This window comes from Anomaloglossus baeobatrachus, chromosome 6, assembly GCF_048569485.1.
Source record: "Anomaloglossus baeobatrachus isolate aAnoBae1 chromosome 6, aAnoBae1.hap1, whole genome shotgun sequence".
NCBI classification, from domain to species: domain Eukaryota; kingdom Metazoa; phylum Chordata; class Amphibia; order Anura; family Aromobatidae; genus Anomaloglossus; species Anomaloglossus baeobatrachus.
In genome coordinates, this window is record NC_134358.1 from 425,453,664 (window position 1) to 425,480,136 (window position 26,473).

At 43.9% G+C, this 26,473-nt stretch overlaps 1 protein-coding gene across 4 annotated transcripts in view; it reads right to left on the minus strand.

Annotated features, from left to right (window-relative positions):
- ULK4 (unc-51 like kinase 4) overlaps window positions 1–26,473 on the minus strand; it is a 1,163,168-nt gene that overhangs the window by 72,181 nt on the left and 1,064,514 nt on the right. For all 4 annotated transcript variants that reach the window (XM_075315178.1, XM_075315180.1, XM_075315177.1 and 1 more), the window contains exon 36: window positions 917–1,005. In XM_075315178.1, the coding sequence (XP_075171293.1) occupies window positions 917–1,005 (89 nt within the window). The remainder of the gene's footprint in view (window positions 1–916; window positions 1,006–26,473) is intronic.

The window sequence follows — 26,473 nt, forward strand, 5'->3', positions numbered from 1 at the left end:
TTGCTAGATGGCAAAAGTAAATGTGAGTTTAAAACAAAACAAAAAAACCTGTTTTAACATGGCCCCCCGCCCCCTCCCCGGTAGCTAAGCTACTACTACACCCCCAGTATTAGTGACCAGCAACCCCCCCCCTCCTTCTCCTCATTGTCTCCTCCTCAGGTTTGCCTGGCCTGGGGTTTAATAAACTAAGTAATTGTCCCTGGCTCAGCCGGGCCCCCCCTCCTCACCGGGCCCCATACACCAGTCTCAGTAGTAATGCCCTGATGGCGGCCCTGGCTAACATGCTAAGAGGGCGACTACTCAGGAGATACAACGCCCTTGGGACTAGTCCCCATGCTCATTAGCATATAACGAAGACTCTTTAGAAATACTTTTTCTATAGATCTCTTTATCTATGCTACTAGATACAGGGACAGTTAGGGAGGGAATAGCAATATGCACCCAGAACTGCTCGTGGATCTGGGTGCATATTGCACCTGACAGGTTCCCTGTAAACCGGTAACATGAACAGTATGGGATCATAGTACTGCAGGATGCCTTTGTGTAATGTGTTGGGGAATATAAAATTGGAATTTAACAACAGATTCCAAACTGTAGAATATCTAGGAATGTCTGAATGGGATTTCTGACCATGTTGTAGAAGAGCACAACTCAAGGACTTGTATTTACTGGACATATTTTGATTTTAGGTTTTATCTGCTGCTTGCTGGTGCTATGCAGCAAATCCCTCATAGATATGAATCATAGATATAAAGTAATTATGCCCTTTCAATCATAAAAAACTAACTTCCTAAATGTTATCTGTGAAGTCTAGTACTGGCACAATGAAACCAATTACAAACATACTTAATGTGTAAAATAAGGCTGTCAGTTTTTTTCAAGGTGTGGAAATTCCTGTTTGCCTCAGGGAACTCACCTGGAATCCTGAGTGAGTATCTCAAGAGTGTGGATAAGAAGATCCCCATCATTCTTCATACTGTCTAAATGCTTCTCGTTTGATGTTATCTAGAATAGATAGAAAAAGCTATCAATGAACAATGGTTTGTCGGAACAGCCAGAGCATGAGATAGTTGTGAAGCTGGGTTATACTGGCTCGTACACACTGCATAGAATATTATTTTCATGGAGCAGTCAGGGAATATGCTTCTATAATATTTATTTTACCGTATTTTACTATTTTTATGTGAACTGCTAAAAAAATTGTATCGGTTTCTGTACAAATTTATCTGCCAAACCACTACTGCTAAAGCCGGGTTCACACAAGCATATTTCATGGTCTGTATACCGGTTTTCCTTAAAACATAACCATCATTTTAATTTTTATTTCATAAATTAATAGTACACATAAAAGACTTTCCCATTACTGAGATAGGAGATGGCGGATACTGATGAGAGTCCATGATTGAAGCGAGGGCGGGGCTCTGCCTCTAGCTCCTCCCTTTATCCTAGAATCTCATCAGTAACAGCTCTCATCTCCTTTCTCAGTAATGGGAAAGTCTTCACTGAATACAGATTTTACCTCAGAATTGAGAAATCTGATAATGACTGATCAATTCTGCCAGAGAAAGAAGCAGTAGTGTCTGATAAGATATTTGATAAAGTTTCTTATTTTCATGTGTACTGTTGATTTATGAAATAAATATTATAACTACAGTTACTCCTTAAGTGTGTCTATAAGTCTGTAGGTCCAGGTTGAGAGAGACGCAGTTAGTCTGGACATTCTGGTTCATATACGGTGTCATGATGTGACTGCAGGTGTCACGCCGGGTACGAGAATACTCCAGGCAAGCAGCACAATACAGAGGGTACACCAGGGAAGCACTACAATGGAACACCCTAGTGCTAGGGAGAGGGGAACGGAGTCACCTCCTAACATTCACCTGAGGCTGATCCCTGCACTCCCTAGCATCCCTATATGGGACCTTCCACCGGTGAGCCATCATGCACCTAGGCCCTCGCTGGCCCAGAACTCACCCTGCCTAGTGTGAAAGCCAGCGAGACGCTAGTCTCGTCACTGCAATAAGACATAACGAGCGAGGTAAGACACAACAAATAGAACTCCACAGATTCTCCAGCAGCAAAATTCTGCAACAGAAACGAACACCTAACTGCAACAGAAAAGAACACCTAAGCTCTTCCAGAGACAGGCTCATTCAGAGTGGACAGTATAGTATGAACTATAGCCAACAAAGGGAGGAGTGAGGAGTGGATATTTATATAAAGCAGAAGGGACAGCTGAAATTACAACTATCTGTTAAATCACATTGGAATAGAAAGGAACCTTAACCCTTCAGCACCAGATGGAATTAAATAAGCTCCAACTCAGGGTAAACAACGAGTGGACATTAAAGTGGATCTGTGAAGCCCCACAGGTGGTGTGTCGGTGTCGGTGCGTTACCTTCAGGGACTCCACGTTGCTGGATCTCCGTCACTGGTAGGAAATCTTCGGTTTTGATCGTGACGCCACTCTCAGATTTGCGGTCAGTGGGGACCGCCACTGCAGGTTAGGGGAACGCCTGGGGCTGATGGTGTGTGCAGTTAGTTGGAATAGCCTCCTGAGAGTGAGGCAAGCCCCAGGACCCAGTGTAGGTGCGTAGTACCACAAGTCGCAGAATGACCACACAGGCAGGATGTCTTTTAGGGTTTTTACTCACATTTGATGGCAGGGTGAGTAACCCGGGCGTAGCTGAGATGAACCAGATGGGAACCAGGTATCCTTCAGGCTGACTTTATGAGGGTGACTACTGACTCGCCTTCCTTAGCCCTTGGTGGTTTGGGGTGACCCCGACTTTGAGTCCCTATGGGGGTCACCCAGGGAAGATGCTGCAGCCTCTCTCCCCTTGTTGTTTGCCGTGTGCTTGTTCCCCGGACCAGGCCACTCCAGCCTCTTGCCTCCTATGACCTATGGGCCCTAACTGCGGTTACGTGGCTGCGGCTTTTGTGGTGATGTGGTGTGGGCTTTGAGAGCCCCACACCGGCAGGTTTAGCAGAAGAAAGCTGGATCTATCTTCGCTTCGGGATCTGCCGCCCGGTTGGGCCTGGTGCTCTCTAGCAGTCTCCTTACTTCCCACTCCGTTGCACTCTCTAGCTGAAGCTGGCTTTCAGGCAGCACCCCTAGTTGACCGTTCTCCCCCGTCTGTAGCCACTGCGCGGACGCTGTTAGACAGCAACAGCCCCACAGGTCTGCTCCTCACTGAGCCCTATGGAGTTCTGCTCTAACTGACTCACTGCTCCTCCTCTCCTGTTCTTGCCTACGCCACCTAGCAACCAGATTCTCTTACCACACCCCTTGAGAGGAGATGGAGGCTCTACCCCCTCCACTATTCCAGTGAAGGCGAAGGCTTGCCCCCTCCTGGGATCCCCAGGGGTCCTCTCATGGGTACATGTGTGAGACCTGATCACTATGCGCCTGTGTTCCACACCCCAGTCAGCCTTCTGGATTACCTGTATTGTACTGTCCCCAGCATGGGTGCAGTACTCAGTGGTGCCTGACCAGGTCAGGGGCGCCACATTCCCCCTTAGTTATCACCAGCACGTCCTCGGGCTGCAAGACAACATTTTAAAATGCATAAAACATTAAAACATGTAAAACATTTTTAAAAGCACCAGGTATCAGACATCACCCCCCTCCACCCACAAGTCCGTTAACCCACCCAAAACCCTCTCAGGAGGCAGGTCACCGGTCCTGTTGGTAACCAGGTCTGGGCCATCCGTTTCCCCAGACCTTTCCTCCAATCTTCCTCTCCCGTTGGCCGCGACTTCAGCCACTTCTGGCAGGATGTAGAGGCGGCTTTCATGGGCTGGTGGTCTCAGGGTATACCTGGCCTGGTGGATCCGCGCCGTCAGCCTCTTCTGGCAGGATGCAGAGGCGGCCTCCACAGTTGGTGCTGACCAGGAACCCTCTTTGTGGTGGTGAGCCAAGGCCCCATAAACAGGCGTGCTCTCTGGTCGCAGGTGAGCCAAGGCCCTTTTCTACGGACGGGCCCCCCTGGTTGCAGACGAGCCAAGCCCCTAAACAGGCTGGCCCTGGTGGTGGTGCCACTGGTGTAACTATTTACACTGCGAGAGTTTGTGGCTATAGCAAGTTCATAGCCTTAAAGTTTATTTCTCACAATAGTTTTTGTGGGCGCATTTCTTAAACGTTGCAAACAAAACTTTTCAAAACTGGTCAAACTTTCTTTACTTCTTTCTTTACTCTACTCCTCCGTTTCACCAGGGCGTGGGCATGTAGGGCACCGGCACCTGTGACTTTCTTGCTCTCCGTCGTCGTCCGTGGTTGTTTCATCTGTAGGTTCTTTATCTTTCCTTTCTTGGTCTTCGTCTGTTTCCTTTTCTGCATCTGTTTCTTTATCTCTGTCTTGTCTTTCTTGTCTTTCTTGTCTTTCTTGTCTGGGACATGGTGCTACGTCTAAGGCATAGTAGCCCCTTTCTCCTTGATGCAAGGTGAACTGTACTAAGTCCCCAATCTTCAAATTTCTGCCTGAATGTCCTCTGGGCAGGTGGGCTTGAACATCTCTCCGATTTACAAATATGCCCTCTTTTATTCCTTTTACTACAATGAAGCCGTATCCGCTTTTCAAGTTGAAGTCCTCTACTATTCCTCTGTAAAGGGGTCCTCTAGCCTGGGCTTTGGACCTTCTTAGGCACCTTTTCTCCTCCAGGTCTCTGGCTGTGACCTCTCTCTGCTCTGGAGACTGTGGTGTTGGAGGATACTTTGCTCTGCTGCGCCGTGTCTTGCGGGCTGGGTTCATGCCTGCAGGCTCCCAGGTGAGGTCTTTGGGCTGATCTTCGTCTGCTGACGGTGTCAAGTCTTCCTCCTCCCAGCGGGAATAGGGCAGCATCTCCGGCTCTGGGTAGGGGTCTGCTGCGGTTGGCGTCAGAGTCAGCTCCTCAGCTTCCTGGCCTCCTCTCCCCCTTAGTTCTTCACTGCACTCTGGTTGTGGCAGTGCTGGGGATGGGCTCTCTTCAGCTGGTCTGGGCGGTGGACTCTCTGGCGCGGCTGCAGGGGTTGCCGGAATCTCCTTGGGGGTATATGGAGGGAGCAAATACCGATCCACCATCTCTTGTGGAAACTGGGCCTCTAGGTCAGCCTTCAGCTTCCAGTATTCGGGGTCCTCTCCTATCAGGGTCTTCCTAGCAGGGACCTCTCTGGACTGGGGAGCGGTGTCTGCTCTGGCCTTGCAGGCCGGGGAAAATGATGAGGTAGTCTTCTCTTCTTGGCGGGCCGCGCCTGGCATGGCGGCGGCCTGGTCTTGGCGGGCCGCGCCTGGTATGGCGGCGGCCTGGTCTTGGCGGGCCGCGCCCTGTATGGCGGCGGCCTGAATTGGCGCTTCTGTCGCGGCCGGTTCCTGGCGGGCCGGACTGGACACTGCAGCCGCGGTCTCACTTGGCGTCGCAGCCTCGATGGGGTCCGTGCAGGCTGAGTCGGGCGTCGCGGCAGTGATCGGAGCTTGGCGGGCCGCACCCGGCGGGGCTGCGGCCTGGTTCAGCATATCACTTGCGGCGCGGACGAGCGTCGCTGCTGCGTTGGGGTCTTGGCGGACCGGGTTCAGCAGGGTGGCAGCCTGGGTCAGCGTCACACCTGCGGCACGGATCAGTATCGCAGTGGTAGCCGGACCTTTGCGGGCCAGGCGGGGCATGGCTGCGGCGGCCTGGATTTGGCGGGCCGCATCTAGCGTGGCTGCGGCCTGGTTCGGTGGCGCCGCGCCGGGCGCCTCTTCCGGGACCGCGGGCGTGGCAGCAGGGGTCGGGGCACTTGTGCTGGCCGGGGCATCACTCGACTCACCCATCTGTGGCAGCATCGGGGTCTGCGTCGTCGCCGCTCGGTCTGACATGCGTCGCGCGGCTCCCTCCTCGTAGGTCCGCACCGCCGCAGCCATCTCCAGGAGCTCCGTGCGTTCTTCCCTAAGCTGTCGCACAATCCCGGCCTCCAGCCGGTCACAGAAGATGGCAAGCTCCCGGCACCACCAGGCAGCAGTGCCTGGTTCTGGGTATCCGCGTCTGGACTCCATTTTCTCTAACAAGCTGTTGGCTTCTCTTCTGCTCCGCCGTCTCTGGACGCTTCCGCTTTCTTCATCAGCGAGGTCAGGACTCTGCAGGGGATCTCTGGGTAGCCACACCTCTTCGTGGGCGGTAACTTCTTCCAGCGCGGGCTGCTGTTGTTTTTCAGCGCGCTTTTCATGGTGGCAATATGGCGGCGCTTCCAATTTTTCAAGCGGACCGCCCAGGCACATGGTCACCTGTCTGAACAGGTCTAGTCCTTATCCTGTTCGTGACGCCAGATGTGAAGCCCCACAGGTGGTGTGTCGGTGTCGGTGCATTACCTTCAGGGACTCCACGTTGCTGGATCTCCGTCACTGGTAGGAAATCTTCGGTTTTGATCGTGACGCCACTCTCAGATTTGCGGTCAGTGGGGACCGCCACTGCAGGTTAGGGGAACGCCTGGGGCTGATGGTGTGTGCAGTTAGTTGGAATAGCCTCCTGAGAGTGAGGCAAGCCCCAGGACCCAGTGTAGGTGCGTAGTACCACAAGTCGCAGAATGACCACACAGGCAGGATGTCTTTTAGGGTTTTTACTCACATTTGATGGCAGGGTGAGTAACCCGGGCGTAGCTGAGATGAACCAGATGGGAACCAGGTATCCTTCAGGCTGACTTTATGAGGGTGACTACTGACTCGCCTTCCTTAGCCCTTGGTGGTTTGGGGTGACCCCGACTTTGAGTCCCTATGGGGGTCACCCAGGGAAGATGCTGCAGCCTCTCTCCCCTTGTTGTTTGCCGTGTGCTTGTTCCCCGGACCAGGCCACTCCAGCCTCTTGCCTCCTATGACCTATGGGCCCTAACTGCGGTTACGTGGCTGCGGCTTTTGTGGTGATGTGGTGTGGGCTTTGAGAGCCCCACACCGGCAGGTTTAGCAGAAGAAAGCTGGATCTATCTTCGCTTCGGGATCTGCCGCCCGGTTGGGCCTGGTGCTCTCTAGCAGTCTCCTTACTTCCCACTCCGTTGCACTCTCTAGCTGAAGCTGGCTTTCAGGCAGCACCCCTAGTTGACCGTTCTCCCCCGTCTGTAGCCACTGCGCGGACGCTGTTAGACAGCAACAGCCCCACAGGTCTGCTCCTCACTGAGCCCTATGGAGTTCTGCTCTAACTGACTCACTGCTCCTCCTCTCCTGTTCTTGCCTACGCCACCTAGCAACCAGATTCTCTTACCACACCCCTTGAGAGGAGATGGAGGCTCTACCCCCTCCACTATTCCAGTGAAGGTGAAGGCTTGCCCCCTCCTGGGATCCCCAGGGGTCCTCTCATGGGTACATGTGTGAGACCTGATCACTATGCGCCTGTGTTCCACACCCCAGTCAGCCTTCTGGATTACCTGTATTGTACTGTCCCCAGCATGGGTGCAGTACTCAGTGGTGCCTGACCAGGTCAGGGGCGCCACAGATCTATGATCAACTATACACTGTGACCATCTGATCCCAGATCCCTCAGAGATCACATCAGGTCATGACATATGGACTGTGAAATATGCTTGTGTGAACCCAGCCTTACGATGACAACAAAACTTCTTGATAGATCATATACGGTACCTCTCACAAACTAATTATAGGTAAAACCCATCATTAGGACAAGTTCCCCTTAGGCCATCTATAAAATGTCTGGTTCACATGTAACTAATCATTATGGCCAAATAATTACCACTAAGCATCTTTGTTTTTTACTAAACGGACATGACATAAATAGGACTGATCATATCTTAGACACAGAGATTTATTTTGAGCATGGACAATTGTGTTTATGATATCAGTGATAGAATTGAATGGGCTTGTTAAAGTCTGGCAAACAAAACTACCCAACATATACAGCATAGGACAATATTACGAACAGATAAAGTGCTTGTGCTAGAAATATAAAGTCTTCCATGAGGGGAAAACTAACCTCTGTCTTCGCAAATGTGAAAAAAAGCTCCTAAACTATATCAAAAGAAACTACCTTTTCTGTTATCGTAAGTCACTGTCATCCAGCGTTACCAAGACTTTTTCAAATTAGAAGAGGGAATTTGGGGGAATGCCAACGCAAAAGTATTTGTTTCGTTGAGCAAACCAAATTATTTCACTGGTTCACATTCAAAGTATTTGGAGCCTAAAGATCTAGAGAGTTTAGCAGTATTTAGCATACATTAGTTTAATGTATTACCTAATTTTATTTGTTGGGTTATCAACTTTATTTTTGCAGCATTGTATTTTCTGACCAATTTTTATTGTTTTCACTTTTTTGAATTTTTAGGCTTAAAAATGTGTTGTTTTTTTTACATTCTAGTTAATTTTTCTAGTAATTATGTAGTGCTACATTAAAATATACTACTTTTTGTGTTTGTCATTTCTTACCATTATTTGGATAAATTATATGCCTATTTAGAGTAATTTAGTCAGGGTTATGACAATAAATGGTAGCGGACAATCTTTTTAAACAGAATGTTTTATGCATATTTTTGTCTTTGTGTTTTTGCTTTCTTTTTTTAATAGGTCTGTCTCACAAAGGTCTAAAAAGATCAAAAGTAGGGGATGAGCGGACCTGTGGAAGTTAGGTTCAGCCGGACTTTAGATAAAGTTCAGTTTGGGACCCGGACTTGACCTGAACCCCAGTGGAAGTCACTAATTGGGCAGTTCTGGTCTCCGCCCACATGCAGCCAGCCATAAACAGATCCCTTCCGGTTGAGGAGGAAGGGGAGGGTTCCCTTTTTTTGTGTATGGTGCATACTACATTCGATCACACTGTTGCCCCCATTGTGAGCCATTCAAACACTGCATGGGCAGTCTACTTCAACCTGCACCTTAATATGCTAAACATCAGTTTTAAAGGGTTTCTCTGGGACTTTTATATTAATAGGCTATCCTTACAAGGGGTCATCAATCTCTGATCAGTGGGGGGTGCCACAACCAGCACCGCCATTGATTAGCTTTTCTCATTGTCTTTGGTAGCCAGATGTGCCCAGTTTGGAACAGGTGATTGGCGAGGGTTTTCAGGCGTTGCAACTCTAACAATCAAATATCCTAAGGATAGACCATTAATTTGAAGGTCCTGGACAACCCATTTAAAGAACCCATGTACTTTCCAAATATATGGCGGGAGCTCGTTAAATGCTTAGTATTACAAAAAAATGAAGCAACTTTGCAAATAGTCTTAAAGATCAGCTCTTACAGTCATGTGTTACTTCTATCTGTTCTTCAGTCTGTAGGTCAGCAATATGTGTTCGCACGTGTGTTGGAGTTACACATGACTACAGGATTTGAACATATCTAGGTATGTTTGTAGTTTACAGCCATAGGGACAAATACATCTACTTATAAGCTGTATACACAAACATTCACAAGGTCTGTACAGAGAAAAGGATTCTATTACCTTAACTAATTTTTTCACTTTATACTATTTCCTTCTCTTAGGCTACTTCTTAAAATAATCATGGGCAACCCCTTTATTGTATATATTGTATTGATTATATAGTATATTGATTATTGATAATAGGAAGGTCAAGCTGGGCTAGCAGTATTCAGTTACAAAAGGCAACCCAGAAAATATTAACTCCCCTCTGTCTCAATGACCTTCATCATACCGCGAGCACAGCATTAGTGATCACTGCAAAGAAAACTGCAAACAAAACAATAAAAACAAATTAACAAGTAAGTTATCCATCTATTCTAGAGCGCCGTAAAGATGCCAAGTGAGCCATTCTGGCATTCAGCACTGCAATAATAAATCCACACTGATACTTTTCGCACACAGTATGCATAATATCTTGGCAATATCTTCTGACGGTATGGGAAATCCATGGGCCATCTAACTAAAGGTTGCACAGGAGAGATATGTGGGAAACATTGACGGAATTAAATTTCTCTTTGCTCTGAGGGACTTGCTGGCCTTTGTTTGGATGGAAATGATGCACTGATGGCTGATTAATGCGGTGTCTGATAGAGGATCATACAGTGAATCATCAGGTTTATTCGGAGGTAAATGCCAAATGGCACATTTTATCTTACTTAATGTCTATTACTGCCACCCGACCTTTAACGAAAGATAGGAGAAGCTTTTTTTCAGTTTCCAGTAAGGGTAGACAATTTCACAATATTGATTTTAATCTGTAATAATCATTGTATGCTCCTCATTTATGGTATTATATACATAATTTGGTGGGTAACCAATATACAATATATAGCGAAGACCAAAACACACTATAAAAGGAAAAGATAAGCAGTGGAATTAATTCTTAATGATGGATACTTTATTTAGATATCATTGGCAACATACCATTAGGTTATTGCCCTCTGGAGGCAAATGTTAACAAAGCAAATCTGAGTTATATCAAAGGGATAACTATAGAAAAAAAAGACATGGAATGCAATGATCTATTGCAGCTAAGCAAAAATGTACAAAATTGGAAACCACAGCAACAATGGCCGCAACACCGCACCAACACCAAGTGAAAGGACAATGTGGTCTCAGAAAAGAGCTGTGAGCAAAACAGGTGGCACCCAAATTGCAGTGTCCTCATATTATGAAAATATCTGGGCACATAAGAGAAGTGCTGATCCAAGCTAACAAAAAAAATGGGACTTTTCAATGCTGTTTATGCCAGTTTTCAGGTGTAAATGGTTTGATGAATCAGGCCCTTAGACTGCACACCAAACACTCATACATTGATTAGTGTGACCTGGAGCTGTGGGGCATCTGGGTCCCTTTTCCTATTAATCACTTTGGTGCTGGTCGCTGTACCTTTGACCCATTGGTGTCACAGCCAGTTTCGGCCTTTACAACAGACCCTTTTTTTCTACAGTCATGGCCAAAAGTTTTGAGAATGCTACAAATATTAATTTTTACAAAGTCTACTGCTTACGTTTTTCTAATGGCAATTTGCATATACTCCAGAATGTCATAAAGAGTGATCAGCTTAACAGCAATTACTTGCAAAGTCAATATTGGCTAAGAAAATAAACTTTAACCCCCAAAACACATTTCAACATCATTGCATTCCTGCCTTAAAAGGAGCAGCTAACATTGTTTTAGTGATTGTTCCATTAACGCAGGTGTGGGTGTTGATGAGGACAGGGCTGGCCATCAATCAGTCATGATTAAGTAAGAATGACACCACTGGACACTTTAAAAGGAGGCTGGTGCTTGGTATCATTGTTTCTCTTCAGTTAACCATGGTTATCTCTAAAGAAACACGCGCAGCCATCATTGCTCTGCACAAAAATGGTCTAACAGGGAAGAGTATCGCAGCTACATAGATTGCACTTCAGTCAACAATCTATCGCATCATCAAGAACTTCAAGGAGAGAGCTTCCATTGTTGCCAAAAAGGCTCCAGGACGCCCAAGAAGGACCAGCAAATGCCAGGACCTTATCTTAAAACAGTTTCAGCTGCGGGATCGGACTACCAGCAGTGCCGAGCTAGCTCAGCAAAGGCAGCAGGCTGGTGTGAGTGCTTCTGCACGCACTGTGAGGCAGAGACTGCTTGAGCAAGGCCTGGTTTCATGGCCTGGAAACTCCCCAGATCTTAATCCCATTGAGAACTTGTGGGCAATCATCAAAAGACGGGTGGACAAACAAAAACCAACAAATTCTGGCAAAATGCAAGCATTGCTTATGCAAGAATGGACAGCTATCAGTCAGGATTTGATCCAGGAGTTGATTGAGAGCATGCCAGGGAGAATTGCAGAGGTCCTGAAGAAGAAGCGTCAACACTGCAAATACTGACTTGCTGCATTAACTCATTCTAACTGTCAATATAACCTTTTGGTACTCATAATATGATTGCAATTATATTTCTGTATGTGATGTAAACATCAGACAAACACAATTAAAAACGAGAGGGCAACAGATCATGTGAAAATATAATTTTGGTGTGTGTCATTCTCAAAACTTTTGGCCAGGACTGTATTGTCACGTTCCAGGAACCATAACTTGTATATTTTTTGGGGCACATAGTCGTACAAGAGCTTTTAGGATGAGTTACATTTCTCAGTGGCATAATTGTGGGGTTTAAAATGCTCAGTAAAAAAAAGTTCTGCCACAGTTTTTTTTTTACATTTCACTCTATTTGCCATTCTGCATAATAAAGAGTTGACTGCATTCTGTGGGTCGGTACAAATAAGTCAATCAATGCCAAATTCATGTAGTTTTAAATATTTTGTAAAATTAATACACACTTCAAAATATTCTGAGATCCATAAGCTTCAGAATTTTCCGGCAGCTGTATGAGGGCTTATTTTTGGGGAGACAAATTGTAATTTAAATTATTACTATTTTGTGATGTGACTTTTTGATCATTTTTACTAACTCTTTGGGAGGCAAAAAGAACAATAGCTCAGATATTCAATTTTTTTTAAAACACAAATCGTTTAGTATAACTGAGATGTTATCTTTATACTGTGGTTCAATACAAACACAGCAAAACCAAATTTTCTAACTTTTTTTGTGATTGCTGCTTTTGCACAAGAAATTACAGTTAAAAAAATGTATACTGTATATCACAAAAGTGAATAAACCCCTCACATTTTTTGTAAGTATTTTATTACATCTTTTCATGGGATAAAACTGAAGGCATGACACTTAATGCACTGCTCAAAAAATTAAAGGGAACACTTAACCAACCGAATATAACTCCAACTTAATCAAACGTCTGTGAAATCACTGTCCACTTAGGAAGCAACACTGACTGACAATTTCATATGCTGTTGTGTAAATGGAATAGACATTAGATGGAAATTATTGGCAATTATCAAGACACACTCAATAAAGGAGTGTTTCTGCATGTGGGAACCACTGACCACATCTCAGTACCAATGCTTTTTGGCTGATGTTTTGAATGTTGGTTGTGCTCTCCCACTCGTGGTAGCATGAGACAGACTCTACAACCCACACAAATGGCACAGGTAGTGCAGCTCATCCAGGATGGCACATCAATGTGAGCTGTGGAAAGAAGGTTTGCTGTGTCTGTCAGCGTAGTGTCCAGAGGATGGAGGCGCTTCCAGGAGACAGGCCAGTACACCAGGAGATGTGGAGGGGGCCGTAGGAGGGTAACAACCCAGCAGCAGGACCGCTACCTCCGCCTTTGTGCAAGGAGAAACAGGAGGAGCACTGCCAGAGCTTTGCAAAATGATCTCCAGCAGGTCACAAATGTGCATGTGTCTGCACAAACAGTTAGCAGCAGACTCCATGAGGATGGCATGAGGGCCAGATGTCTACAGATGGGGGTTGTGCTCACTGCCCAATACCGTGCAGGACGCTTTGCATTTGCCACAGAACACTAGGATTGGCAAATTTGCCACTGGCGCCCTGTGTTTTTCACAGATGAAATCAGGTTCACACTGAGCACATGTGATAGATGTGACAGTCTGGAGACACCGTGGAGAGCGATCTGCTGCCTGCAACATCCTTCAGCATGACTGGTTTGGCAGTGGGTAATGGTAATGGAGTAATGGTGTGGACTGGCATTTCTTTGGAGGGCCACACAGCCCTCCATGTGCTCGCCAGGGGTAACCTGACTGCCATTAGGTACTGAGATGAGATCCCAAGACCCCGTGTGAAACCATATGCTTGTGCGGTTGCCCCTGAGTTCCTCCTAATGCAGGCAATGCCAGACCTCAAGTGGTTGTAGTGTGTCAGCAGTTCCTGCAAGATGAAGGCATAGAAACTATGGAATGGTCCGCCCGTTCCCCAGACCTGAATCTGATTGAGCACATCTGGGACATCATGTCTCGCTCCCTCCACCAACGTCGTTGCCCCACAGACTGCTCACTAATTGGCGGATGTGGAGGCTACACACAATACTGAACCTCATTTTGACTTGTTTCCACTTTAATTTTGTCTTGTTTTGATTTTCATTTTTACTTGTTTCCACTTTCATTTTGTGTGTGTCTTCAAATCCAGGCCTCTATTGGTTAAAAATTTGATTTCCATTGATGATTTTTGTGTGACTTTATTGTCAGCTCATTCAACCTTGTACAGAACAAAGTATTCAATGAGAATATTTCATTCATCCAAATCTAGGATGTATTATTTGAGTGTTCCCTTTAATTTTTTGAGCAGTGTACAATACAAAGTAGTCAGTGTTCAGCTTGTTCTCACAGAGTTTACCATAAGGAATAAATGATATGTTAATGTTATTTTACAGGTCAATACAATTACAATAATACCAAATTGATAACTTTTTTTAAATTTTTTCACAGAAAAAAATCACTGTTTTTGGTCGTCATATTGTAAGAGACCTTACTTTTTCATTTTTTTGTATGTAGAACTATATTAGGGCTTGTTTATTGCGTAACAAGCTGAAGTCATTATTTGGGATGGGCAGAACTGGACTGTAAAAGTCCAGATCCATGCGAGTTCAAAAGTAACCGAGCGCCTACTCCGGGCCTGGAGTTCTCAGGGAACTCCGGGTAACAATTGGCATCCGGCAACTCGGGTGATAAAAAAAAAAAAAAGAAAGAAAATAAGAATAAAGCAAGGGCTATATACTTACCAGTCTCTGTGCAATTGTACTCTGCTTCTGGGCCGCTCATACCACTTTCAGGGCCACTCATTATCCTTCATACATATGCACTGCTTCAACCGCCCACTGGCAGTCCCAGCATCTTTGATTGGTTGCAGTCTGACAGTGCCCCCAACCTGTGTGACAGCGTGTCTAACTACTTTCAATCACAGATGCTGTCTGCGTGTCTACTGTATATTGGTGTAAAAATAAATAAATTGGCGTATGGTCCCCCCATATTATGATATCAAGCACAGATAAAGCATACGTCTACAATTTGCAGCCCCCAGCCATGCGCATTGTCTTGGCTGTGTATCAAAATAAGGTAAAACCGCATGCAGCTTTTTTAAAAAAATATTTAAATAAATAATTTTTAAAAACCGGCGTGTGGTCTCCCACAATTTTGATACCCAGCCATGATAAAGCCAACAGCTGGAAGCTGGTATTCTCAAGCTGGGGAGGCCCATGGTTATGGGTCCCCCCAGCCTAAAAATAACAACCTGCAGCCGCCCAGGATTATTGCGTCCATTAGATGCAAGAATACTGGTGCTTTACCTGGCTCATCCCGATTGCCCTGGTGCGGTGGCGATCAGGGTAATAAGAGGTTAATGACAGCTCACAGCTGCCACTAAAGGGGGTGTTACACGCAGCGATATCGCTGTTGTAAGCACCCGCCTCCGTCGTTTGTGCGTCACGGGCAAATTGATGCCAGTGGCGCACAAAATCATTTGGAGCCGTCACACATACTTACCTGCCTAGCGACGTCGCTGTTGCCGGTGAACCGCCTCCTTTCTAAGGGGGCGGTCCATGCGGCTTCACTAAGCGGCCGCCCAATAAAAGCGGAGTGGCGGAGATGAGCGGGACGCAACATCCCGCCCACCTCCTTCCTTCCACATTGCCGGAGGCCGCAGGTAAGCTGCAGGTCGGCGTTCCCGAGGTGTCACACGTAGCGATGTGTGCTGCCTCGGGAACAACGAACAACCTGTGTCCTCTACAATCAACGATATTTTGAAAAGGAACGACGTGTCAATGACGGTCGATAAGGTGAGTATTTTCCATCGTTAATGGTCGTTCCTTGCTGTCACACGCAACGACGTCGCTAACTATGTTGGATGTGCGTCACGGAATCCGTGACCCCGGCGATATATCGTTAGATCCGCCGTTGTGTGTGACGCCGCCTTAAGCCCTAGGTTAGTAATAAGAGGCGTCTATAAGACCCCCCTATTACTAATCTGTAAGTCAAAAGAAATAAAGACAAAGACCAAAAAAATCCTTCATTTGAAAACATGTCTGCAGGTAATTCACATGAGGTGTTATGGACAAGATTATGAATTGTTATGAGTATTAAGAATTATATGATGATATCCAAAACCAGGATTTAAGGAAGCGCTTGAACTGTGTACCACACCTATATCTGCATTCAGCAGACATCATAAGACTCACCAGGCAGTCTGGGACTTTCATGTGATAAGTGAATCGTGCTGACTTAGCTTAATATAAATGAGGAAACACGTATACAGTATACATATATCACAGAATAAGCTCTTTTACGGTTTACCCAATAGGAGAGACATGTTACGTATTCTTGGCTCCTAGCCAACTGGTTTCTTTAAATATATCCTAACTTCCGCAATAAAGTCAGTCATATCTTCTACCTCGATCAGTGTACCATTTCTTACTGGTCCTGTGTGGATGAATAGCATGCTAATGATAAATGACTCATGATTTGGATGCAGACAGGGTTAAAGTAGATGCATAACTTGGATTGCATCACTGTACAGTGCTGGCCAAAAGTATTGGCACTCTTGCAATTCTGTCAGATAATACTCAGTTTATTCTTGAAAATGATTGCAATCACAAATTCTTTGGTATTATTATCTTCATTTAATTTGTCTTCAATGAAGAAAAAAAAAATTGTCAAAGAAGAAAAAAGCCAAATTGGATATAATTCCACACCAAAAATAAAAAAGGGGGTGAAAAAGTATTGGCACGGTTTCAAAAATCATGTGATGCTTCTCTAATTTGTGTAATTAACAGCACCTGTAACTTACCTGTGGCACCTAACAGGCGTTGGCAATAACTAAATCACACTTGCAGCCAGTTGACATGGATTAAAGTTAACTCAACCTCTGTCCTGTGTTCTTGTGTGTACCACATTGAGCATAGAAAAAAGAAAGAAGACCAAAGAACTGTCTGAGGACTTGAGAATCCAAATTGTGAGGAAGCATGAGCAATCTCAAGGCTGGAAGTCCATCTCTAAAGACCTGAAAGTTCCTGTGTCTACGGTGCGTAGTGTCATCAAGAAGTTTAAAGCCCATGGCACTGTGGCTAACCTCCCTAGATGTGGAAGGAAAAGAAAAATTGACGAGAGATTTCAACGCAAGATTGTGCGGATGGTGGATAAAGAACCTCGACTAACATCCAATCAAGTTCAAGCTGCCCTGCAGTCCAAGGGTACAACAGTGTCAACCTGTACTATCCGTCGGCGTCTGAATGAAAAGGGACTGTATGGTAGGATACCCAGGAAGACCCCACTTCTTACCCCGAGACATAAAAAAGCCAGGCTGGAGTTTGCCAAAACTTACCTGAGAAAGCTTAAAACGTTTTGGAAGAATGTTCTCTGGTCAGATGAGACAAAAGTAGAGCTTTTTGGGAAAAGCCATCAACATAGAGTTTACAGGAAAAAAAAAAGAAGTATTCAAAAAAATTAACACAGTCCCTACAGTCAAACATGGCGGAGGTTCCCTGATGTTTTGGGGTTGCTTTGCTGCCTCTGGCACTGGACTGCTTGACCGTGTGCATGGCATTATGAAGTCTGAAGACTACCAACAAATTTTGCAGCATAATGTAGGTCTCAGTGTGAGAAAGCTGGGTCTCCCTCAGAGGTCATGGGTCTTCCAGCAGGACAATGACCCAAAACACACTTCAAAAAGCACTAGAAAATGGTTTGAGAGAAAGCACTGGAGACTACTAAAGTGGCCAGCAATGAGTCCAGACCTGAATCCCATAGAACACCTGTGGAGAGATCTTAAAATGGCAGTTTGGAGAAGGCACCCTTGAAATCTCAGGGACCTGGAGCAGTTTGCCAAAGAAGAATGGTCTAAATTTCCAGAAGAGCATTGTAAGAAACTCATTGATGGTTACCGGAAGCGGTTGTTCGCAGTTATTTTGACTAAAGGTTGTGCAACCAAGTATTAAGCGGGCTTTACATGAGACGATAGATTGTGCGATATGTCGTTGGGGTCACGGTTGTCGTGATGCACATCCGGCATACCGCATGACGTCGTCTCGTGTGACACCTCCTAGCGACGCAGTATCGCTCACAAATCGTGAGTCGTGTACTCGTCGCTAGGTTTCATAAAATTGTTTAATTAAAATGGCGGCGGTTGTTCATCGTTTCCGTGGCATCACACGTTGCTCCGTGTGACACCACGGGAACGATGAACAGCAGCTTTACCTGCCTCCCGCGGCACCCGCCAGCTTAATGGAAGGAAGGAGGTGGGCGGAATGTTTACATCCCGCTCATCTCCACTTCTATTGGCCGCCTGCCGTGTGACGTCGCTGTGACGCAGAACGTCCCGCCCACTCCAGGAAGTGGACGTTCGTCGCCCACAGCGAGGTCGTCTGGAAGGTAAGTACGTGTGACGGGGGTTAAACGAGTTTGTGCGCCATGGGCAACTAATTGCCCGTGACGCAAAAACGACGGGGGCGGGTACGATCTATCGTCTCGTGTAAAGCAGGCTTTAGGCTAAGGGTGCCAGTACTTGTGTCCGGCCCATTTTTGGAGTTTTGTGTGAAATGATCAATGATTTGATTTTAGTTTCATTTTCTATTTTGTTTTTTCATTGCAAGCACAATAAATGAAGTTAATAATACCAAAGAATTTGTGATTGCAATCATTTTCAAGAAGAAACTGAGTATTATCTGACAGAATTGCAGGGGTGCCAATACTTTTGGCCAGCACTGTAAATTCATGGCCACCTTAAGAAGGTCCCATGACATTTCCTGCTCTGCTGCATACATACTGACGGCACAGCACATGGGCACAGAACATGACCGCATGCTGTGGGCTTCAGGCAGAGACGGAGCTGCAGTGATGCACGGTCCTCTAACTGTGACCGCAAGTAACAAGACCTCATGAAACTCAGTGACCTCTGTCACAAAGTTTTTGCTATGTAAGATGAAGACAGCATGCTGCAAGGATTAACATAGAGAATTCAGGGATTCCTGTCTTGTAAAGTTCCAATCGGTTGTTTGTTTAAGCAGCAAGACTTTTCAATGCTTGGAATAAATGGTCTCGAGCATAGCAGTCCAGCACGCCCCCTCCTCTGATAGACACCTCACTGTCAATTTACAATCTCTATTGAGGTGTGGGCGGGACAGCTCTCTCACCTCTGCTACATGGCTAAATCTAAGAATTCTGATTGTGTCAAAACGGCTGCAGCCAGTAATATAAATGGTAAATCATTGGATTCAAGATCTCTTTGTCTACTTCATGTTGCTCTCAGATGAAGTAGCAAAAACCTGCTGACAGATTCCCTTATTGTGTTCAGTTTTGCAAATTTTTGCTTACCTGCAATAGATCAACGTATAAGTTTTGGATGTACAGACCATATATTTTGTCTCCCGTCAAAGGGAAATATTAAAGAAAACAGCCATTATATGAATTTGCATTACTAATTAACATTTAAGAATATACAGCCTTTAAAATGTTCATCTCGTAAGGGAAAATAGTATCTCTACTTACTAAAGGTCTGTTTAAGCTTTGTGGGTTTGTGTTTTTTCTTAGGCTAGGTTCACATTTCCGTTGTTTTGCATTAGTCACAATCCGCCGCTCTGATAAACAACGCAATCCGTTTGGCGGATTCCATTGTTTCCCATAGATTATATGTGCGGCAGATTGTGACTGATGCACTTGCGTTGCATCCTCCGCCCGACTGGTCAGTCGTGGAACGACTGACCGTCGGGCGGCAGGAACACAGAGAGTAACGTTTTTTGAGCAGCTGAATCCTTATGATTTCGCTGCGCATGCTCTCTCTCGGCGGCCAAACGATCAGTTTATCGCCCGGCAGCTGCCTTCTGTGAGCGATCAGCTGATCACCCAGTTCCCGGCTTCTGTGAGCGATCAGCTGATCTCGCGGCCGCCGGCTTTTGAGAGCGATCAGCTGATCTCGCGGCCGCCGGCTTTTGAGAGCGATTAGCTGATCTCTCGGCAGCCGGCTAATGAGAGTGATCAGCTGATCGTTGACAATAGCCGGCCGCCGGGAGATCATCTGATTGCTCTCAAAAGCCGGCGGCCGGCTATTGTGAACGATCAGCTGATCACTCTCATTAGCCAGCCGCCAAGAGATCATCTGATCGCTCTCAAAAGCCGGCGTCCGGCTATTGTGAACGATCGGCTGATTGTTCTCTCTCTCCCTCGTTTTACAACGGAATCCGCTTTTTAATTCCAATTATTGTCATCAATGCATCAGTCACAAGCGTCAAGCAACGCATTTGACTGATACAAAACAACGGAAATGTGAACCAAGCCTTAAATATAATTTCAAAGTCTGTGCTTATAGCAAATGTGAGAACTTAAAACGGACGGAGTATGTCCACCTTTTCCAGAATTGTACGGTATAAGTATAGATATATTTTATATAAAAATGCATTGTAATACTTATACTGATCTAAAACAACAACCTGTGTAATGTAGTGCAAACCACTTTACTCCTTCTCTACTCCTAGGAATAGGGAAATGGAGTCTATGTGGAATACAAATCAGTTACATGCTTGATGCATACTGGGCAAAAGCTCAACATCAACTAAGGGGCTACAGCATTCAAAGTAGACGTTGCTAAATAAAAACTAAGATGTAAGTCTCAACAGTGTTGAAGGGCAACTTTAGATAGCGTTTGTGCTACCTTCCAGTGGTGGCCGTCTTTTCAGACAGGCATTTGGTTACATTGTTCGACAGCCAAATTGATTTAGAGACAAAAACAGTTGAATTCAACTAATTTTGTGGTGCTGAAAATAAATATGATGCTTGAATTTGCGAATTGGCTCTAATTACTTTTGATACCTTACATGCATTCTTATAGAAAAATTGTGCATAATATGTCATTGTCATTATTAATACCTAGTCATAACATCATCTATTTATGTCAATTGAGTCTTCAGTATTCTATCTTAAGGTGGCCAATCAAAAATGCCAACTCAGCTCTGATGACGTAATCCTAATTACAGTTGCATCACTTACTTTTATACATGCTGTCTATGTAAGGTATATAGTTTTAGAATTCCTTGGCTTTTTTATTAACATGTTTCTATATGTTTTTTAGATATGCTTCTTTTTTTCATTACCAAAAGTGGATAGGTTTTGCAACAAATGCGGAGAAGTCGCTTTTACATCACAATGGCGAAACATGACTACCATGATAAGGAAAGCCAACAACTTGAATTTTAACTGCAGAATAGGAGATCAGGACTAGAGTTGGGCTCCACACATATGCTACAATAGATGTGCATCACATCTTACCCAGTGGTTGCATGGCGAGAGGCAATCTTTGTCTTTTGCAGTCCCAAAGATCTGGAAAGAGCCAACCGATCACACTACCAATTGTTATTTTTTAATGGTGCACACCATTCAGATAAAGGTTTCAAGGAAGAAGTGGACTTTACAGTATCTAAACTTTGCATCTGCAATACGCACAGTACCACATACAGAAGAACTGATGGTTCCAAAAGCACCAGAAACATTTTCAGTCGAGTCAAGTGAGGAAGAAAAGGGCCCTTGGTGTCATGAAGATCTTCTTCTCACGACCTTGACTTTCTGTCAGCAACCTCAAATGAATCACACCTTACAACACAAAGTGAACGGAACGATCTTGTTAGATTTGGATCTGCCCATGAGTAAGTCTGACTTCTTAGGTTCCAGGCTACATAAGTGGAAAATCATAGGGGGTGATGTTCAGATTTCTTTTGTTCTGCAACCGTGATAAAGATCCTGTCCAATAATTTTTCATGGAGGGCGATTTTGTGACATGCAACAACATCAACAGTTTAATGGAAGCTCTAAAGATAAGTCATAAGCCAGATGAATGGAGGCTCCTCATCAATTTGTCCAAAACAGGCCTAAAAGCCATTGAGCTGCAAAATGGAAAACCACATGAGAGAAACCTATGACAACGTGAAACATCTGTTGAGGTGCTTGAACTATGACCAAAATTTGTAGCCCCTCTGTGGTGACTTAAAGGTGATTGCCATGTTACTTGGTTTCCAGGGTGGATACACAAAGTTCTGCTGCTTTCTGTGTGAGTTGGATGCAAGAGAATATGGCTACAATAAAATTGGCCTCTATAACATATACTTCAGCCAGGGAGTAAAAATGTTGTGCATCCAGCACTTGTTGACCCACATAACACTTTGTTACCACCATTGCATATCAAGTTGGGTCTAATGAAGAACTTTGTAAAGGTAATAGATAAAAATGCAAAAGCATTCAAGTATCTCATCGATAAATTTCCAAGGTTGAGTGACGCAAAGATAAAAGGAAGCAGTCTTTATTGGACCTCAGATTATTATTTCTTGTTATAGCGCCATGTATTCTTTAACACTTTAGATGTGAAAAGGGGTATAAATAACAAGCTTCTAGAAGATGAGGAATTTCTCTGTTTATTGCAGGGCAAGGAAAAGGCTGCATGGATAGCATTCGCATTAATAGTAGTAGTTGAAGGAAAATATCCTCAAACGTACAAGAATCGTGGCTGTAACATGTCCTTAAAGATTCATTTCTGACAATCACATCTATACCTTTTTCAACCAATCTACGGAGCAGTGAGCAATGAGCACGGTGAGAGATTTCACTAAGATATTACAACTATGGAAAAAAGATAAAGGAAAATGGAATCCATCAATGCTTGCAGATTACTGTTGGACAATTATAACAGATGATCCGATGCAGGAGTATAAAAGACAAGCAAAAAAGAGTTGTCATTAAATGAGGATCAAATTTTGCAGTGCAATTTCTGTAACTGTTTATAACTAGCAATAATGTTTAGACATGTTTTAGTTATTTTAATTGTTGCTAAGTTTCAACTAAATAAATATCAGAAACTTGTCATAACAAAATATTCAGCATCTTTATATTTGCAAAAATATAATGTTTCAAAGTACTGAAAGTTTCATGCATTAAATATACAATTAGGTCCAGAAATATTTGGACAGGGACACAATTTTCGCGAGTTGGGCTCTGCATGCCACCACATTGGATTTGAAATGAAACCTCTACAACAGAATTCAAGTGCAGATTGTAACGTTTAATTTGAAGGTTTGAACAAAAATATCTGATAGAAATTGTAGGAATTGTACACATTTCTTTACAAACACTCCACATTTTAGGAGGTCAAAAGTAATTGGACAAATAAACCAAACCCAAACAAAATATTTTTATTTTCAATATTTTGTTGCGAATCCTTTGAAGGCAATCACTGCCTTAAGTCTGGAACCCATGGACATCACCAAACGCTGGGTTTCCTCCTTCTTAATGCTTTGCCAGGCCTTTACAGCCGCAGCCTTCAGGTCTTGCTTGTTTGTGGGTCTTTCCGTCTTAAGTCTGATTTTGAGCAAGTGAAATGCATGCTCAATTGGGTTAAGATCTGGTGATTGACTTGGCCATTGCAGAATGTTCCACTTTTTTGCACTCATGAACTCACACACACACATTGAAAGCCATGCATGCCCATGCCATCACGTTGCCTCCACCATGTTTTACAGAGGATGTGGTGTGCCTTGGATCATGTGCCGTTCCCTTTCTTCTCCAAACTTTTTTCTTCCCATCATTCTGGTACAGGTTGATCTTTGTCTCATCTGTCCATAGAAAACTTTTCCAGAACTGAGCTGGCTTCATGAGGTGTTTTTCAGCAAATTTAACTCTGGCCTGTCTATTTTTGGAATTGATGAATGGTTTGCATCTAGATGTGAACCCTTTGTATTTACTTTCATGGAGTCGTCTCCCTTTCTCCGATTTGGATGTGAAAACTCTCATATTGCAGCTGGGAGTGTGCACTTTCAGCCCATATTATATATACAATTGTATTTCTGAACATGTTTTTGTAAACAGCTAAAATAACAAAACTTGTGTCACTGTCCAAATATTTCTGGACCTAACTATGTATCAGTAAAAGGAAAACTCTTTGATATCAATGAAACAAGAGCCAACTAAAAATTCTTATTGTCAGATTTGAATTCATTAGGTCAAAATTATTAAGAAGTGACTGATTTTTATAACTGAACCTGAGGACTTTTGAAAATATGTAGAACAGTTTTATCAAGTATGCCTCATTCTCACCCCCCTTAAAAACAAGGAGGACTAATACAAGTCATGAAAAACATGAAGACAAAACAGTGCTAAAGCCTGAGGTACAGGGGAGAAAATAAGAATTTGAAACACTGCTGATTTTACAAGTTTTCCCACATACAAAGGAGGGGTCTTAATTTGTATCGTAGATACACTTCATCTGTAAGAGACAGAATGAAATATCCAAGAAAATCCAGAAAATCACATTGTATGATTTTTAAATAATTAATTTGCATTTTATTCCATGAAATAAGTAATTGATCACCTACCAACCAGCAAAAATTCTAGAAGCCCTCCTACTCTGCACTCATTACTTGCATTAATTGCACCTGTTTGATCATTGCCTATATAAAAGACACCTGTCCTCACACTCAGTCACAGTAAAACCTCTCCACCATGGCCAAGACCAAAGAGCACTCTAAGGAAGCCAGTAACAAAATTGTAGACTTGCACAAGGCGGGAAAGCCTATAGGACAATAGGCAAGCAGCTTTTTAAACAGGCAACAATTGTTAGCGTATTTATTAGAAAATGGAAGAAACAAAAGATGAGTGTCAATCTTACTCGGTCTGGGGCTACATGCCAAATCTCGTCTCGTGGGGTAAGGATGATGCTTACAAAGGTCAGGAATCAGCCCAGAACTACACGGGAAAACCTGGTCAATAATCTGGGACTACAGTCTCAAAGATTACTATTAGTAACCCACTACGCAGTCATGGATTAAAATCTTGCAGGGAGCGCAAGGTCCCCCTGCTCATGCCAGCACATGTCCAGATCCATTGAAGGTTCGCAATGACCATCTGGATGCTCCAGAGGAGGCATGGGAGAAGGTCACGTGGTCAGATGTGACCAAAAAATAACTTTTTGGTATAAACTTCACTTGCCATGTTTGGAGGAAGAAGAAAGAGGAGAACAACCCTAAGAATCACTGTCCCAACAGTGAAGCATGGGGATGGAAACATCATATTTTGGCATTGCTTTACTGCAAAGGAAACAGGACAATTGCACTGTATTGAAGGGAGGATGGATGGGGACATGTACCATGAGATTTTGTCCATCAACCGCCTTCCCTCAGTAACAGCATTGAATATGGGTAGTGGCTGGGACTTCTAGCATGACAATAACCCGAAACACAAAGCCAGGGCAACTAAGGAGTTGCTCCGTAAGAAGCATTTCAAGGTCCTGGAGTGGCCTAGCCAGTTTACAGACGGGAACCCCAATAGAAAATCTTTGGAGGGAGGTGAAACTTAATGCTGTCCAGCAGAAGCCCCAAAACCTGAAAGATCTGGAAAAAATGTGTATGGGGAGTGGGCCAAAATTCCTGCTGCAGTGTGTGCAAACTTGGTCAAGACCTACAGGAAATATCTGAGCTCTGTAATTGCAAGCCAAGGTTTCTGTACCAAATATTAAGTTCTGTTTTTCTATTCTATCAAATACTTATTTCATGCAATAAAATGCAAATTAATTATTTAAAAATTATACAATGTGATTTTCTGTTTTTTTTTTTTTTTATTATTCTGTCTGTCACAGCTGAATTATACCTACAATAAAAATTACAGATCTTTCCATTCTTTGTAGGTGGGAAAACTTGCAAAGTCGGCAATGTATCAAACACTTATTTTCCTCACTGCACCACAGGAATGACCAAACCACGAAAATGTCTATCAGTGCCTGCAGTATGCTCTACTGGGCTAGTTGTTCAAACCAGGGTTTAATGGACCATACTATTGCCCAATATTGAACAAAATAGATAATGTGCATATGAAGTAAATAGTGAGTGACAGATGACAATCATTAGTTTCTTGTAATGTAATATTCTACATGCTGATGATTATTGGAGAACCCACCAGATGACAAGCTCCACTGCTGTGCGACAGCAACACTTGAGACACTTCTGACTTTATATTTTCATGTATTTAGTGAATCATATGAAAAATGCAGCTGCCTCTGAGGCCCCAGGTACCTACCTTCTCACTTATTTTTCGTCTCATTTTATTTATGTCAATCCATTTTCAAGTTACCAATGGGTCAACAACCCATCAACTGAAAAGCACTGACTTTCTGTTAAAGACCCACACTAGGAAATAGTGGGCACTTACAATGATCGTTCAACATCATAGTTCTTAACCATAGCCGGGGGATGTATGACTTTAAACTGGTCACCATGAAGATGTAAGTATGAAGATAATGTCTGGAACAATTAAACCAGGACATTAATTAAAACAGTAACATGGGGAAGACTAGCTCACCATGAAATGATATCATTACAGTGTACTTGAAGCCATGTTCTGACCAGGTGTGCAAAATTGTAGGCGGAAAAAAAAAAAAAAGTACTATTCCTGGCTAAAATCATTCAAATTTATTAATTCATAGTTTTAAAAAATCACTCGAATGTTCCTGTTTTTTAAAAATGTTTTAACTCAAAGAAAGAATAATTTGCAATCCTATGCTGTAATGTCTGTATACTTTTTTACTTCCTCACCAGCGCAGCAGATATGGTATGATCAGACCATGTCCCTGTATGGCTGGAAAAAACCATTACACAGTACAAAGCAAGGACACACGTATAAGATTCTCTCAAGACAGGAAATTTTTTTTCCAAAACAAGGAAG